Source organism: Gobio gobio (assembly GCF_949357685.1).
Source record: "Gobio gobio genome assembly, chromosome: 10".
NCBI classification, from domain to species: Eukaryota; Metazoa; Chordata; class Actinopteri; order Cypriniformes; family Gobionidae; genus Gobio; species Gobio gobio.
In genome coordinates this window covers 9,714,971-9,733,540 of record NC_137116.1, presented here as the reverse complement: position 1 = coordinate 9,733,540, position 18,570 = coordinate 9,714,971, and the positions used below count along the sequence as shown (strand labels likewise).

The following is an 18,570-nucleotide window of genomic DNA, read 5'->3' as shown; positions in this document are numbered from 1 at the left end:
GCACTCAATACTTGGTTGGGGCTCCTTTTGCCTGAATTACTGCAGCAATGCGGCGTGGCATGGAGTCGATCAGTCTGTGGCACTGCTCAGGTGTTATGAGAGCCCAGGTTGCTCTGATAGTGGCCTTCAGCTCATATCGCATCTTCCTCTTCACAACATTCTCTTTATAGATATAGATTTTCTATGGGGTTAAGGTCAGGTGAGTTTGCTGGCCAATTAAGAACAGGTATACCATGGTCCTTAAACCAGGTACTGGTTGCTTTGGCACTGTGTGAAGGTGCCAAGTCCTGTTGGAAAATGAAATCTGCATCTCCTTAAAGTTGGTCAGCAGCAGGAAGCATGAAGTGCTCTAAAACTTCCTGGTATACGGTTGCGTTGACCTTGGACCTCAGAAAACACAGTGGACCAACACCAGCAGATGACATGGCACCCCAAACCATCACTGACTGTGGAAACTTTAACAGACTCTGGGACCCTGATTTCCAAAGGAAATGCAAAATTTACTTTCATCAGAGAACATAACTTTGGACCACTCAGCAGCAGCAGTCCAGTCCTTTTTGTCTTTAGCCCAGGCGAGACGCTTCTGACGCTGTCTGTTGTTCAAGAATGGCTTGACACAAGGAATGCGACAGCTGAAACCCATGTCTTGCATACGTCTGTTCGTAGTAGTTCTTGAAGCACTGACTCCAGCTGCAGTCCACTCTTTGTGAATCTCCCACGCATTTTTGAATGGGTTTTGTTTCACAATCCTCTCCAGGGTGCGGTTATTCCTATTGCTTGTACACTTTTTTCTACCACATATTTTCCTTCCCTTCGCCTCTCTATTAATGTGCTTGGACACAGAGCTCTGACCTCTTTTGCAATGACCGTTTGTGTCTTGCCCTCCTTGTGCAAGGTGTCAATGGTCGTCTTTTTTTTAAACATTTGAAATATATAAGTCTGTGTGTAATGAATGAATATAATATACAAGTTTCACTTTTTGAATGGAATTAGTGAAATAAATAAACTTTTTGATGATATTCTAATTATATGACCAGCACCTGTATATGGCTTGGCCACCCCAAACGGACTTGATAATAGCGTGTAATTTTCTCACTCAAACCACTGCCATCTGCTGCTTATAATGATTCAATTTCCAACGTGTTTTCGCTTTGGTGAGTAATGTAGCCAATCACAGACATGTTTGTTGATGTCTTGAACGTAATGGCCAATCTAGGGTGTTGAAGTTAGAATCCACTCGCCGCTTGAATTGTTGTGCACGTGCTGAGTTCTGCACGTGCACTAACCCTCTCTAAGTGTAGACATTATGTAAAAAAGCGATTAATTGTGTAGTTTCACTTATTAATATAACAGAACTTGTGAGATCGCGTTCATTCAATGAGTGAGAGCTTTTAGTGATTATAAAGGGAGCATTTTTTGCGCGTTGTCTAGGCGATATAAAAAAATAATTAATAGGCCTATAATATATTCAGAATTTTAATAAAACTTTTGTTTTCCATTCTTGACAAGCGGCCACATACACACTTCAATACACAGGCCCATCCGCATATAAATGCAGGATTTAACGTTACTCTCAAAATTGCATGTCAATATCCATGGATCACTGGATCTTTGGTAAGTTGTAAGGAACACTATATCGAGCCTAGGGATGGGTCGCGATTTTCGAATATTCGATTAGTTATTTAATTATAGAATATCGAATAGTATGTGCGATTATCGTCCAAAAAAAATCCCCATGTTGTCGGTGCTGATGTGGTGCTGACGCGTTCATGTAACCAGAGGCGCTGCCAATAACGCACCTAAAAGCTGCCAGTCCGCTCTCAGGGTGTTTTATACTGGACACGTTTGCTGCGGTCCGAGTCTGATTCTTCCCTCCGCCTCCGCAGTGTTGGTCTGGTTTCACACTCAACTTGAACCCTGGTGCGTTTGCGTTCATCTTACGTCATCACAGACGTGCACGGGCGTGATAGAAAACAGAACGCGGGTCAATATGGGCTTTTTTCAATTAATTTGGTGCTATTATGTGTAGCTGAGTAAACGACACTTGGGTTTACCGTATGTGTGTCGCTTGAAGGCGGCTTTGCTGCTTGCAAACAGACTCTTTTGAGGAGACGGTGAATTGCCATTAATTTGCTGCCCTGATTGCACTCTATGCGCTAATACACTGCAGGCTCGCTCTCGCGATCGCATCTCAGCTAAATCATCAACACTATCATCTCTTACGTGTATGTTATTGAACTAATGACATTGTAATCGGCTAAAACGCATGCGCTGGTTACTACCCGAGTGTTTGCACATTCACGTGAATCACGGCTCAGCTCCGAGAGCAACCGAACTCCGGTTGTGTGTTCTCGGGTTCGGTACCTCAGTGCACACCAAGCTCTGTAGGTAAGCTTTCACATTAGCAATTTTTAATGCTAACCGTGCCCCATTCCGAACTAAAATGCCAGAGTTAAAACGCCCTGAGACAACAGAAGAATAACACATCGTCTCACGCGCACGCTGTAGACTTGTGGCATTTATCAGGTAACTTGGGGCGATGTCACATTACAGTCATATGTTTTTCAGCATGTTACAATAAATATATGGCTTGAGTTGATATAGCCTATTCCCTAATGAATTAAACAGTTTGTTATCCTACAGATTGAGAGCGTGAATGGTCTCTCTCCCTCTCTCTCTGTTTATACGTGTGTAGCCTTTACATGCGTGCATGCGGGGGAGGAGTTGCGATTTTCGAATAAAAATCGAATAATTCCCAGCGATCGTCGAATATAATTTTTGCTTGAAATGCCCATCCCTAATCGAGCCCAACCTTTAGTTTAAACTGATAATCGTTTGTTTTACTCGCATTTTCCCCTATTAACTCGTCATGCCGCAGCTCTTCTGCCACTCAGTCCCGCTGAGGGGGTGTGTTCCGGCGGGAAAGTGAGTGAGGTGTGTATGCAATTTCATGCGAAAACCACCCCAACAGGTCAAAAATATAAACACTCAAGACAAAAACATGATTTGTAATGCTGCGTTCCAGGCAAGTTTTTGAGCCCGTAAGTTCCTGGTAAACACAGAACGTTCCCCTAACCTTCCCATATGGTTCCCGTTAGTTTTTTTTTTTTGTGGGGAACCAAATAAGAACGTTCTGGGAAGGTTCTCTATTGGTTGTGTTTTTGTAACCTAAAGAGAACCTTCCCAGAACGTTCCCTGCAGGTTATTTTTAGATTTTATTTTTTATATATGCGGGTTTATTTGTATATTCCGTTACTGCACACCTCTGATCTGCACACGCTTCTCCAGCACGCGCTTTCTTCTGTCTTCCACAGAAAGCCGCGCACTCGCGTAATTTAAAAATGAACGGTCATATCGTTTTTACCAACTGACTAACATCGAGTTTATCGATCTTAATTGAATAATAAGTTATGATGAATAAAAATACAAGTGTAAATAGTGTGATTTCAGTAATTGTAATTGAAGACAACGTGATGTTAACCGAGAAGTTTTTGTTTACTGACCAAAAGATAGATATAGGCTACGTCCCGTTAATTCAGTGGTAAGAAATTAATGCAATGTTATCTCAGTTAATGTAATCTTTATTCATGTTTTAATGTCTGTGAATAAAATTCATATTTTAAAACCCCATATTGTGTTGAAGTCATTATTATTTGGCACTTAAATGTAAAACATGGTTGTGGTAGGCTACAGTGTCAGTGATACAAGTTATGAAATCGTACATATTAATGCATAAATTAAATCTTATTTAATCCTCCATATGAAGGTTTATGTGTGTGTATTATTTCTATTGATTAAATAAGTTCAAAACAAGTTTGTAGTAGGCTACTGATTATTGACGTCCATTCATCCGTCTTCCATTGCGCTTATACCATATGGGATGCGGGAATTGCTGGACGATTACTGACATACAGCAGGGTAAATGATATCGGAGTAAAGAGGTTAGGGGAACGTTATCCAAACCAACAGGGACCGTTCTATTTGCGTAAAGAAAACTTTCCTGGCTAACCAATAGAGAACATTAGGATGTCTGTTCTGGGAACGTTCTGTGAACGTTATGGGGACCAGAAACTAACGTTCCCAGAAAGTTCTGGGAAACAAAAATTGTGATCTAGGTTACTACTTCAAACCACGACTCGCGACTTTGTAGCGTTCCAGGCAAAGTCACGGCAAACTGCCTGAGCGCGAGGAATTGTAGTAGCTAGATGTTTACAATCATTTCTATCGCCAAAGGTGCTTACTCCTTGCATATTTGAGGGAAACGGAGGAGAAAAAATGGCGCATAAGGCAAGAGAAGCTGTTATACCTTTTATTTTACGTTATTCGTGTACGACTTTCATAAACACCACACCCATAGGAGCTGCCATTGTTGTTTCGCAGGCAATGTGACGTCAGATTGCGTAATTGGGAGTACATCGATCAAGTACGAGTTCACGGGTGGGAAATCACGGGTTTGACTGCCGTTCCAGTGCACTTTCACAGGTAGAAGGTTGGAAAAACACGGGTTAGGGGTTGCCTGGAACGTGGCATAAGAATTGGAATTTGTAAGGATTGATGATGTAGGCTATGTAATTTTGAACAAAAAGAAAAAAAAGTTACATAGTGTAGGCTTACCTTTAATAAGGATCTCAAAATGTTAACGTTTATAATACATTATTCATTAAACGTTTTTTCTTCTGAAACATTCCTCTTTTTTATGCTACATGTTTCGGAATGTTGAGAACATTTAAAATAAATGTTTGCAAAATGATGATAAAATGGAATGTTCCCTTTAAACGACAGCTTTCCGAAAACATTCAGAAATTACGCTGGGAACGTTAGAAAAACGTAACATATTTCTTATCTGAGTAACTTGAGTTTGCAGGAGTGAAGCGCATCTTGTGGTTTAGTCACTTTCACTCACTCTATTTCATCATCGCGTTTGATTGCGGATTCTCCTGTGAGGAACAATAAAGGCAGCAGCAGAAGAGGAAGAGGATGAAAGGGAAGACATGACACGTACATTCTGCTCTCACCTCTCTCTATCAGCGCACTTCATTCGAGTAAAGCTGCAGTAGCGACGACTGGAGTCTGTGAGGCTTTACCTCACCAACACATGCATGCGCTTCCCTCGTCCTCATCTCTGACTGGAGCGCACGCGACACACACACACGTGTTAATCTGCAGTTGGCACTTCTTCCTCTCTTCAGAAGGTCTGGACATCATTGTAGCCATGAAGTGTGTTCTGTGTTGTGTATTTGTCCTCCTCCTATGGATTGCACGCAACAGCAGCGTATGTGCGTCTCATCAAGGCATTCCCCTGTCCGTGTGAGTACACTTTACTTAACATAATAGTGTTCGCTATGCTGATTCTGTGCAAATATTGCTGGCAGAATATAATATTAAAATATTGTCATTTTGTCACAAATTTGTTATTGCTATAAAACATAATTGTGTAAATGACACCCACACTGATCCTACAAAATACACCAACATACTACTTTCTATTGCACCTTTTCAACAGTTCTACCTCCAAAAGTTATTAAACTTTTCTGTTGATTTTAAAGTGACAGAGACAAATATATTTTAAAGGAGACATATTTGCTTAAATACAATTATTTTTCCCTTCCACAATATGTTCTTTTTTGTGAAAAAGTGTTCTTTAGATTATTAGGCTACATTTTATAAAATGGTTCTCTTGTAGCCTTTATTTTTGTGTCAAATACACATTCCATGTATAATAATTATCCAAGATTTGAATATGCGGTTTGAGTTGAAATGCGTGGCGTGGCTTGTTACCCTTATCTTCCCTACCCAAATTTGTTGTGGTTCTGTCAAAATTCATTTTCTCATGTTTTGTTCCCTTTGTTCCAGTGTAAAACTCTGGGCTTCGGCGTTTGGAGGAGAGATGAAATCCATTGCGGCCAAGTATTCTGGCTCTCAGCTGCTGCAAAAGGTAGTTGACTATAAACACTAAGGTTTTCTGCTGCATTCTTTGAAGTGTACCCTGTCCTACTCATGGTATATGAATTTGGTAATCAATCATCATCATGGTAGTGCCAACACTGTGCCAGATACTTCTTTTTAAGGGGCACACATGCTATTTCTGACTCTCAGTATAAGGTTATCTCTCCCTGCGATGTCCGTGAGCGTGTGCTTCTGTTTCTGCAGCTCTCTGTTATCACACTCTTCCTCACACACAATCTACGCTAATTAAACCACCCACGAGCAGCAACCCCGCTTTGCTTTGGTTTTGTGTTGCTCTTCCATTGCTGGTGTTCTGCTGCTCTTCTTCACAGTGAGGTCAGCACGCCAGGCCTGCCATTATGGGAAATATAGTGCAAAACAGTTTGGAAATAACTATGCTACCTTAATAACATTTATGAATATCAAGTGATTTTTGAGTTTGACATATCAAAATAAATGCCTTAGAATACAACAGTTAATTTTGAGTACAATTGACATCTATAATTAACTTTTTTTCCCCCACAAATTAAAGTTTTAGATTTCAATCAACACCTTTCAGAGGTGAAAGTTAGACAAAATTACACTGCACAAATTTTCTTGCTTAATATTTTTGTCTTGTTTTTCAGTACAAATAAACTTTCAAGATTACGATACATTTATCAGAAAGGCAAAAGTCTTGTTTTGTGCAAAATGTATCCATCTGCCAAAAATAAAATTGAGTTTATTTGTCTGACCCCATTGGCAGGTTTTTTTTTTTTTTTTTCAACATGCATTTTTAAATTACATGGTTGGTTATATGAAAGTTAAGGAAACATTCTATTGTATCATTCTGCAAACATTATGGGAACGCTACATTTGAATGTTCTCTGAACGTTTAGTAGCAACATTTAACAAATGTTAGACGAACTTCCAACTAAAATGCTTCAGAAAAAAACGTATAAATAAGGTTTTTGTTCTAATGTTTTGAGAAAATTATTAAAGACCAGATAATAATTTGTTACATTTATATAGCGCTTTTCTAGGCACTCAAAGCGCTTTACATATAGAAGGGGGAATCTCCTCAACCACCACCAACCTCTTAACATACGTTCTATTAGCATTACTGGAAGAGCGTTTGTTCATAACTTTGAGAGAACCTTGACACAACATTCCCTGTGTAAAAGTCAGCTGCTATTTTAGTGGATTCAAATTAAATAATTTTTACATTACTAATAAAAATTGGCTTACTCAAATATTCTAGTTATCTTAACTCGTTGGGTGTACTCGTTTTTATTTGTCACGGTAACCAAATGTAGTTATTCAGATCTACTTAAAAATTTTACTCACATTTACTCGATTCAGGGTATTAATTTCACAGCTTTAAAATGTAAACCTCAATATTTTTCAGTTTTCAAATCTTTCACCAAAAACATTTGAGTACATCCTAAGTTTTAGAGTGTACAACATTTCTGTAATGGATCAGATGGATGTTTATGAGTGATTATTCTTTTGTCATCATTGGGCTGGTTGGAGTTCAAACCGTTTCAATATTAAGGAAAAAGACAGTGTCAGTGGATGTTTGTGGCATATGTGCCTTTGTGTGTGTGTGTGTGTGTGTGTGTGTGTGTGTGTGTGCGCACGCATGTGTGTGCTTCTAAAGCAAAGAGGATGGGAGCCCGAGGGGCAGATTATCTGTGTGACGGGTTAAAATGAAGAAAGAGAACATGCCTGGTGAGCAGACAGAAAAGCAGAGAGGAGAAAATAACTGAGTAGAGGGCAACAGAAGAGAAGAAAGGAAAGAGACATATGACAGGAAGCCCAGAGGAAGAAATGTGCAGGGAGAAAGAGAAGAGTCTGAGAATGTAAAGTAGAGTAATGTGAATGAACTGGTGTAAGTGTGTCCTGCGGCTCACGCACTGCTTATTGTGTGTGTGAGTGAGAGAGAGAGAGAGAGAGAGAGAGAGAGAGAGAGAGAGAGAGAGAGAGAGTGTGTGTGTGACCTCATCAGACCAAAAGTGCTTCAGAGTGGCTCTGGGTAGGCGGTGGCGAAACATCGTTCACAGGGGGTTGGGTTGCTGCTTGTGGAGCAATGTAAAATATCAGGCCTGGAGCAAAAACTGCTTAAAAACAGCCGCAGGAAACGGTAGGAGATACTGTTGAACCAGATCAATCAATAATAACACATAAGTGAGTGAATCTCACAAAGAAGTGTCTGAGTTGGGATTTCATCCTAAAATCAGAAGAACTTTATTTTCTATCTAACATACTACATTACTTTAAATTATAGATATGTTGGTAACACTTTACAGTAAGGTCTCATTTGTTAACATGAACTAACACATTTTTTTAAAGCATTTATTAATCTTTGTTAATGTTAGTAAAAATATAATCGTTCATCATTTGTTCATGATTTGTTCATGATTTGTTCCCTTTCAAAAGCTACTCTCAATGCTGCACTGATTTAGCGCTATGGGAAGACTTTTGTGTGTGACCGGTTGTGAAGTATGTGTGCATACTTCACAACCGATAGAATGAACTTGGCCTTAGATAGCTTCTGAAGATGGCGTCAATGGAACGTGCACTTGTGAGAGGCTATAATTAGATATGAAACCGGTGCGCCTTCAGATAGCAATTTGTCTGAAGACACGCCCCCTGTGCAGCAATGAAGAGCAGCATCTATTTCACACTTTTTCAGTGAACAGGGTTACAGTCAAGTAACCCAAGACATTCCCTTTCAAAAGATTTTCTCTATGCTGCACTGATTTAGCACTATGGGACCGAGAATACCAACGCCACCGGAAGTGTCTGGACCCCTCAGACATGGGATGACGACTCAAGTACATATGAGCCCAAGTATACAAATGAGTAACATCCAAAGCATCCAAACTATAAAATCTGATGAAAGTGTGCGGGGAGGACCAACCTGCCGTATTACATACTTGTTGCAAAGCTTTGGAGGAAGCAACACCCTTGATAGAGTGAGATCTCCATGACTGTATTTACAGCTTCGCTGAAGAGGCCAGAAGGCTAAAGCGGAGCATCCAGAAGAAAATCTCTGTCATTTTCCTTAATATCGGACTGTAGAAATGTTCTTTGTTATGGGAAGAAGGAGGCGGGAACCGGCGACCGTTTAACACTTTAATCAATAAACACAAAATGAAAGTAAAAACGTCAGCCTCCTCAGGGACAACTGCCGCACACACACATAATATAACGTAAACGAAACACAACATAAAATCCAGGCCTGGTCCTCTCTCGTCCTTCACTGTTGTCGCTCCTCCTTTTATGCTTCCAAGCTCCTCCATGAGACAAGAGACCGGTGCGGCGTGCTGCTGGCACTCATTATAACACACGCCACCAGCCTCGCCCCGTTCTCACGGTCCCTCTGCCTCGACTGCTTGCCACATACCCCCATCGCCCCTTGCAGGCCAGGGGGTACTCCCAAGACTGTGCTCTACTCCCCCCTCCATCAGGGGGACCGAACACAGTGGCCGCGGCACCTGGAGTAAGGACAGACGAGACGAGAGAAAAAGAGCCGGAAGCATGAGGAGCGACAGAGGGGAGAGAGGGGAGAGAGAAGAAGATCATAAAAAAATTTATATATATATATTGGTCCGGTTCCCGGACACACTGTCGCTCAGCCCTCAGCCAGCCAAGAAGCTCTTTCTCACGGTGCCATGCGATGGTACTGGATGCTTAGTGGACAGATCGATCCTCCTCTGCCCCCTGTCTGCCGGCGATGGCAGCGAGTCCCCATCATGGCGCACTCCCTCTCAGTCCCCTTCCACTCCCTCTCAGACGGCAGCCAGAGCCTTCTCACGGTCCCTCTGCCTCGAATGCTTACCACACGGACAAATTGAGACATAAATGTCCCTCAGTGGCCCTGAGAGATCGATCTGTGGCCCGATGCAGTTCGCAAACTGCTTCATACGCTTTACCCACTAGCGCAGAGTTGTTTTTAGGGGCTTAGGGGGTAGCGTTGGGGTCTTCAGGGACAATGCTGAGCTAGGGCACAGATAGCTCGCAATCGTCTGTTCAACCCTAGGCATCGTCCCATAGCTATATTCTTTTTAATACCCTAATGTCGGAATGAATGTGAACTTGGGGGCTGAAAAGATGGGACAAATATGTCTTATTCCATGATCTCGTTAACTCATTATGGAGATAGGGAAAAAATGTAAGGCCCCATGGTGGAGGTGCGCTCGTCCAGTTTGCTTTTCGGATGAGCGCCCTGCTTTTCGGCTGGCCAGTCAATGCTTAACTTTGACACAGAGTTATCACCTCCACCAACTCCTCATAGGCTGGAGGGAGAAGTGGCGAATCCTCTTCCCTCACTTCGATGCTCAGCACATCCCCCTCTTCTGAGCTAGAAAGCTGAAACACCGGGTTCTCGCCCTGGGCGGAAGAAGCCGCATCGCTGGCTTCCGATCCCTGAGAGAGAGCACTGGATCCCCGGGTAATGGCAGAGAAAAGGCAGAATTGTCTTTAACGCCTCCTAGAGATCCATTTGCGAACCCCACGATTGCAGGCCAGAACCATGAGGAACACTAACCTGAACACTTTCCTCAAAAAGAGTGTGCGAAGCGACGGCCTCTCACAATGCTCACATTCAGCCTCCTGACAGAGCATGGTCCGCTCCCAAACACATTATTCGTGTGTATCCCCACCCGTAATAAAACGAGGGCAGGGAGAAGCACACGACTTGAATGCCCGCTTATTCGCCATTATTTTAATACAGTGAACTCACTATATGGGACAATACAACAGTAATTCAGACAAACAGTTTGACACAGCGCTTTCTGAGCCACAGAAGCTAATTTCGGTATTTCCGGATGTGTTCTTATGCTTTCCTGGTTGTGACCCGTAACCCGTAACGTTCACTCTCGCCATTGGACTAGATGACACACGTGCTTCAGACGCAATCATGCAGAGGCATTCCCAAAACGTCATTGACAGAGCGGGAGTTCCCTCGAAAAAGAAAGCGAATCTAGTTTAGTTTAGTTTTGTTCTTTCTTTGTTTATCTATGGGTTTTTTTTTGTGTGTGTATGTATTTCATCTGTCTGTTGCTCAGTCTTTACCCTTCACCCTGTCTCTCACCTCTCCTCTCTTTTGCATCTCAAGCATTCTTTACATAGACTGAATTTGTGTTTTTATATTATCCGCTGTCATTATTATGCATGTGTTCAAACTGTGCCGTCTCATTCTGCATCATCATCATCATCACACCTTGCACTGCTCAAGCTCAAATAATACATGTATTGGAAATATCTCACGTTTCAAGGTTAAATCAAAGGGAAACTGATGAGCGAGGAGTCTGTTATAGTGTGTGTATGTGTGTATCACAGGAAGTGATCAATATCCTGCCCTGATCAATATAAATATTCAGCTTAAAATGCTTATATACATGTGGATCATATAAGTGTGTGTATGTTCTTTGAAAAACTTAAACTGAATTGTTCAAAGCTAATTCTCTCATTTTTATTTACACTCATTGCCTCAATTTTATGCTGTAATTTTCTCTGAAGAAATTTGAGCAAAATTGTTCCATAAAACGAACAAAACACCTAAAAAAGCACCATAAAAATAATATAAACTAGTCCCTGAAATGTAAGCGATTGTCCACTGATAATCTTCCCCTCAGTTGTTTCCCCACATCTGTGTTGTTTGTGTCCTTGATGTGCTTGAAAAATAACAGCATGCGGGTTTGGAATGACTTGGAGATGAGTGAATAATGACAGAGTTATCATTTTTGAGGAACACAGTTGTGTAGTCTACGCAAAATGGCTTAAAGGATTAGTTCACCTCAAAATGAAAATTTCCTGATAATTTACTCACCCCAATGCCATCCAAGATGTCCATGTCTTTCTTTCTTCAGTGGAAAAGAAATTAATTTTTTTGAGGAAAACAATTCAGGATTTTTCTCCACACAATGGACTTAAATTGCAACCAAAATGTTGAACGTCCACATCAATGCAGTTTCAAAGGGCTTTGAAGTGCTTCAAATGGTACTGCGCGATCCCAGCTGAGGAACAGGGTCTTATCTAGCGAAACGATCGGTCATTTTCTAAAAAATAATTCAAATGTATATTCTTTTTAACCACATTTGATCGTCTTGTGCTGGGCTGCAACGAGCCAGGCATTACGTAACGTACGTTGAAAAGGTCACGCCGAACGTGGCCGGAAGTACCGCCCCATTGCTTAAAAGTGTGGAGAAGGAGGATCGTTCAAAAACGTTCGCTTTGTAAACAATGGGGCGGTACTTCTGCCCACGTTCGGCGTGACCTTTTCAATTATCAATTGTGGTTAAAAAGTATATACATTTGAATTTTTTTTTAGAAAATGACAGATCGTTTCGCTAGATAAGACACTATTCCTCAGCTGGGATCGCGCAATACCATTTGAAGCACTTCAAAGCTCTTTGAAACTGCATTGATGTGGACGTTCAACATATTGGTTGACAATTAATTGTGCAATTGAGGTCCATTGTTTGGAGAAAATTCCTGAAATGTTTTCCTCAAAAAACTTAATTTATTTTCGACTGAAGAAAGAAAGACATAGACATCTTGGATGGCATTGGGGTGAGTAAATTATCTGGAAATTTTCATTTTGAGGTGAACTCATCCTTTAAAGAGCTATTTTTTCCTTAATATTTTCCTTATTTCTGTATGTGATAGTCAATATCTTTTTGTTTACACCACAGTTGTATTACAATTTTAATAGATTTAGACAGAAAATCTGATGAGACTGATGAGATCATCAAATTTGTATGTGTATAGATAAAAGGGGATTTTGCATATGCCCATCTAAAAATAATATGAAAAATACACTCTTATCTATCCACTCCAACCAAGATTTGGTTTGATTTACAATTCTCACCTTGAATGGAGAGTGGAATGATGTAAATCAAGTTAAACGTCATGTCGTTTGCATGTGTGTGTGAGTTAGGTGTATTTAAGTTAACTGTCTATGAACTTAAATATCAGGACAACTTGTATGCAAAGAACAAAATGTTCGAGATGTCTTCCTTCACATATTCCAGGTATCCATTATCAGTGAATGGCACATTATCCATTACAATCAGTGAGGTTAATTATTTAGCAGTATGCAAATGAATGTGAATGCAGATCACTGTGTGTCACTAGTACAGCACTTTAACAACAAAATCCTATTCAGCAGTCTGTATTCTGCATGGTCATGCTTATCTTTAAAGGGTATTAATGTCAAGTGTCACTGGGATGAGCTTCTGTAGACGGGATGAAATGTTCCTTGTAAGCTGACAGCTGTGATTGCAATCCAGACACACAGAAGACATATGATTCCAGTGCACAGGGAACATTCTCAGAACTTTAGCTAACGTTCTGGCAAGGTTGTGACTTGGTATGAACTGGCGATTTGAAGAATGAAGTCCGCAGGTGTCCTGTGGCTCATGCGTGTGCTGGATAATGGCTAACCCCAGTTTTGCCTTCTTTACTGAGAGCGGAGGTGTGTTCGTCAGACCAGATTTCAGGGTCCATTTCTAATGGTTGACTGGTGCACATTCGCACTGATGACGTCCTGGGCTTCTTTGAAACCTCCTGAAGCATCTTTGATTTGGGGATTAATATGGTGGAAAGACCCTATTTTTTAGTTTCCCAGTGGCCCAGAACAGCTTTCCCTCTGATGCGCTCAGGAAGCCTTTCTGACTTCTAGTTTTTGCCATCAAACACATTTATTCCTTCACTTCCCTATTTATTTTAAAAGGTTTGTACACATCTTCATACAATAAATGAAAAACTGATATTTTCTGATCTCAGTGCTAATACACTATATTGCCAAAAGTATTAGGACACCCTACCAAATCATTGAATTCAGGTGTTCCAATCTCTTCCATGGCCACAGGTGTATAAAATCAAGCACCAGGCATGCAGACGCTTCTACAAACATTTGTGAAAGAATGGGTCGCTCTCAGGAGCTCAGTGAATTCAAGCGTGGAACCGTGATAGGTTGCCACCTGTGCAATAAGTCTATTTGTGAAATTTCCTCACTACTAAATATTCCACGCTCAATTGTTAGTGGTATTATAACAAAGTGGAAGCAATTGGGTGCAACCGCAAATCAGCCACGAAGTGGTAGGCTACGTAAAATCACAGAGCGGGGTCAGCACATGCTGAGGGTCACAGTGCGCAGAAGTCGCCAACTTTCTGCAGAGTCAATAGCTACAGACCTCCAAACTTCGTGTGGCCTTCAGGTTAGCTCAAGAACAGTGTGTAGAGAACTTCATGGAATGGGTTTCCATGGCCGAGCAGCTCATCCAAGCCTTACATCACCAAGTGCAACGCAAACGTGGGATGCAGTGGGGTAAAGCACGCCGCCACTGGACTCTAGAGAGTGGAGACGTGTTCTCTGGAGTGACCAATTGTGCTTCTCTGTCTGGCAATCCGATGGATGAGTCTGGGTTTGGTGGTTGCCAGGAGAACGTCATTGTGCCAAGTGTAAAGTTTGGTGGAGGGGGGATTATGGTGTGGGGGTTGTTTTTCAGGTTGTTGGGCTTGGCCCCTTACTTCCAGTGAAAGGAACTCTTAATGCTTCAGCATACCAAGACATTTTGGACAATATCATGTTCCCAACTTTGTGGGAACAGTTAGGGGATGTTCCCTTCCTGTTCCAACATGATTGCGCACCAGTGCACAAAGCAAGGTCTATAAAGACATGGATGAGTGAGTTTGGTGTGGAGGAACTTGACTGGCCTGCACAGAGTGACAGAACACCTTTGGGATGAATTAGAGCAGAGACTGCCAACCAGGCCTTCGGTGACCTTCTCCAACATCAGTACCTGACCTCACAAATGTGCTTCTAGAAGAATAGTCAAAAATTCACATAAACATACTCCTAAACCTTTTGGAAAGCCTTCCCAGAAAAGTTGAAGCTGTTATAGCTGCAAAGGGCGGACCAACTTCATATTAAACCCTACGTATTAAGAATGGAATGTCATTAAAGTTAATGTACATGTGAAGGCAGGCGTCCCAAAACTTCTGGCAATTTGATAAATGCTGGGTTGTTTTAACCCAAATTTGGGTCAAATATGGACCAACCCAACTGTTGGGTTAAAAATGTAATTGAAAAATGTAACCCAACGGCTAGGTTTTTACATATTTGACCGAAATTTGGGTTAAAACAACCCATTTCTTTAGAGTGTGCCTTTGTAAATATAAAAAACAAGAAACACTAAACCTTAAATAGTCAAAATATTATTTCTTAAACTGCTGATTTGTCCTGTGTAAAATCGCAAATACTTCAATCAGTTCTGTTCAAATTTATTTTCGAAAGCATTTTTCTCTATACACTCCACACAGGTTCGGTTCCGGAACAAAATCAGATAGGTGCTTGTGAAATTAGTGCTAGCTGAAGTGCAGATGTGATGTGTAGGCAACAGCACCGAAACACCCCCGGGACTGTAAAAATAGGACCAGCGTGGCAAACATACTGTAGACTGGGACATTTTAAAATGTTAATTACCAGACATTCATTCACTGTGTGTTATTATATAAAAGCATTTTAAAATACACAGGGTTATGATCATGCTGACTAAGTAAAACGGTGGGTATACAGCCATTTTCCATGCAACGCACAAGGCGTAAAAACACTTTAAATATAAGAAAGCAGCAAAGGTACATCATTTATGGTGAAAGAATAGTGTTGTGGAAGGCATTCCACCATGCAAGTATGGATGAAACTAAAAAAGAGACTTTTGCACAGATGTTTTTAAAGCCCTATTCAGATGGGACTAGTTTTCTAAATTACATTTGAGTTACAGTGTTGTGTTACAGTGCAGGCAGAGATGTGGATCTAGGTGCAGGATAGTTTAATAAAATAAAGCAAAACAAAAACACAGAGAGCACTAGAAACTGGAACATCATAAGAAACAACAACTGACACAACACAAGTGAACCATAAGCACTATATATACACAGGGAAGACTAGATTAGGTGGGCATTACAGAAGGTCATGTGAGTGCTTATATGCTTTACGTATGACATACTGTAAGTGTCTTTTACCGAATTACTTATTGAACTTTAATTTATTAGAATAACCCTATTTAATGAAAGTATGATAACACTATGATTTACTGAAGTGGCTGTTTATAATAAACCCACATAAATCAGCATAGCAATCTAGACAAGTATCTTAGCTGACACTCTTTGCAGTTTCTGCATTATTTATTTATTTTTTATTACATTTTTCATGGGATACCATCGATATTAAAATGAAATGAAAGCATGTGAAAGATTGGTGTGCAAATGATAGCTCAGGTAGGTCACAATACACATGAATAAGCGTTAGGATTATACACTATCTGCAATCACAAACATTCGCATTGTGACGGGATTCGATTTCTCAGAACAGCAGGTCGTTTTCTCTGGAATTGTAGCTGATGTTGTGTGAGGAAAATAGATATGGCAGATTCGGACGGGATTAAAATCACAAAGTTCACCTGTAAACTAATTTTTTTCTTTGATGTCCTCCGAGAAAACGAGTCCCGTCCGAATCTGCCATGGGCTTAAAGGTCCCATGGCATTAAATTTTCATTTTATGAGGTTTTTCAACATTAATATGAGTTCCCCTAGCCTGAATATTGTCCCCAAGTGGATAGAAATGTTTATCGGTGTAAACCCGAGTTCTGGCTGTCTCTCTCTGCCTTTGAGAAAATGACAGGCCAGACTAGCCAATCCTGAAGTCTCCTGGTTTGACGTCCAAGCAGGAACGGTTACCTCCCTTTCCTCCACCCAGAGAATCTGGCACGCCCATGCAAACGCTCGAGAGATCATGGGTTGTGAACGAGTGAATGCTGGCAGTTTCTCAGTGTTTGGATGTACAAATGAAAACAGAAGTATTTTTTCAGTTCCTTCTGATCTGTGATCAGTGATTTCTGATGTGTAGCTAATTATTTATTATTCGTGCACACAATGCGGCTTCTCTCTCTCCAGACAGAGCGGTGTTTTCGTGTTTTCTATCTTGTGAATCAGTGTTTTTGTACGTCCTCGTCGCGTCTATCGGTTCTAAAATGTGCATACAGTCGTGAGTTTCTGCTCAACATCAGCCTCACACACGCCGAAGCTCGGGCTGCACTGGCCGGTGGCCTTCAACATCAACGACCCCCAGTACTGCATCTGGCCCACAGCGGAGGCACCAAATGCGGCGTGAGATTAAGCAGAAGGGGGGTAAGCGTGAGCATATCCGGGCTAGCCAGCCTAGCCCCACAATAAACTGGATTACATTCGATTACTGCTGTTGTGTCTTTGTTTGCGCTGTGTACTCAACGCGCGTCACTGACACTTTTATTTTATTTTAAAAATAATGCTATTATCAACACTTACTTTTAACTCGTTCATCTCGACAGCTGTAATGGTACTTTGCATGTGTTACAAAGTTGGTAATAATGATGAAGACGGACTCGGTGTGACTGGGACTCGTGTTTATTCAGAACTCTCAGATACAAACACAATAAACTTGCGCTGACTGACAGCGCTCTCATAACTCAGTAGTTACTATAAATAACTTTGTTAGCAATCGCTGAGCTCAGTCTCTGATACGTTAGTGATGTCCGGTTCACGAACGATCTTTCTTTTAAACCGGTTCTTTTTAGTGAACCGAATCAGTTCACCAAATCGGACTGAATCGTTCTAAACGGTTCGCGTCTCCAGTCAGCGCTGATCCATAATTTACTAAAGTTACTAACTTTCTGACATGAGTGACAGTCCCTCCGACTAGAAATAGACTAATAACCTGAAGTATATGCTGTAACTACAACAGTTCAGACATGCTGAGAACTGATGTGAAGTGAACTCAGGTCCATCCGTCTCTCTGGCAGCAGCTCGTGCCTGCTCGTCCCTCGTAGACCTCGTTAAACCACGCCCCCTCCGCTCATTTAAAATGCAAAGATGTCAGCCAATCACAACAGTGGGCGTTTTTACTGAAGTCTCACAGCAGACACGCCTCTTGAAGCAGGGCAGTCAGCCACAGGGCAAACAGCAGTATAGAAAAAATGCCTTTTATTTCTAAATTATGACATTTTTATGATGTAAAAGTCATACTAACAATATAAGTACACCTCAGGAAACATTATAAAATAATAGAAAAATGCCATGCCATGGGACCTTTAAGGCCACTATAACTTCAGTGATTTTAAATCCATAAATTGCCTTTGTTAATGTTTAAAAAAGCATAATTTCATAAATGAAAACGTTTTCTGTGCACATACATACAGAAAGTCATGCAATGAAGGAGCTGTCCACCACCACTAATCTGCATTCAACTTTTTAAGTTTCACTAATAGTTTGGATTTGGCTATGAGAAGCTGATCCTAGATCTTTATGGAGCGAGAAGATTGTCTGTGGTCAAGAGTCAAATGTTAACGTGTATGTTGGAGGCCTGAAATAAGAATGCCACAATTGCAAATTAAAAGATTGATTTGCAAAAGGATGCATGATCTACTAGTGCAGGTATTTTTGTGCATGTGTTGGGATACAGTCAGTTCTTTGGCAGTATATACCATTGTAACAAAGATAGACATTGTTTCATGTTTCACATTTGTGTCGAGCAGCCTTGCAGAGGCAAAAATAAATAGATAAATAAATAAAAATACTAATATGATTGGAGAAACAGAA

At 41.0% G+C, this 18,570-nt stretch overlaps 1 protein-coding gene across 1 annotated transcript in view; it reads left to right on the top strand.

The window, feature by feature from the left end:
• Window positions 1-5,212: 5,212 nt before the first annotated feature.
• The window catches only part of cacna2d3a (calcium channel, voltage-dependent, alpha 2/delta subunit 3a), a gene marked incomplete at its 5' end in the record, with an annotated part of 142,230 nt that continues 128,872 nt past the window's right edge, over window positions 5,213-18,570 (top strand). The window contains 2 exons of the mRNA XM_079826478.1: window positions 5,213-5,307; window positions 5,854-5,935. Of these exons, the coding sequence (XP_079682604.1) occupies window positions 5,213-5,307; window positions 5,854-5,935 (177 nt within the window). The remainder of the gene's footprint in view (window positions 5,308-5,853; window positions 5,936-18,570) is intronic.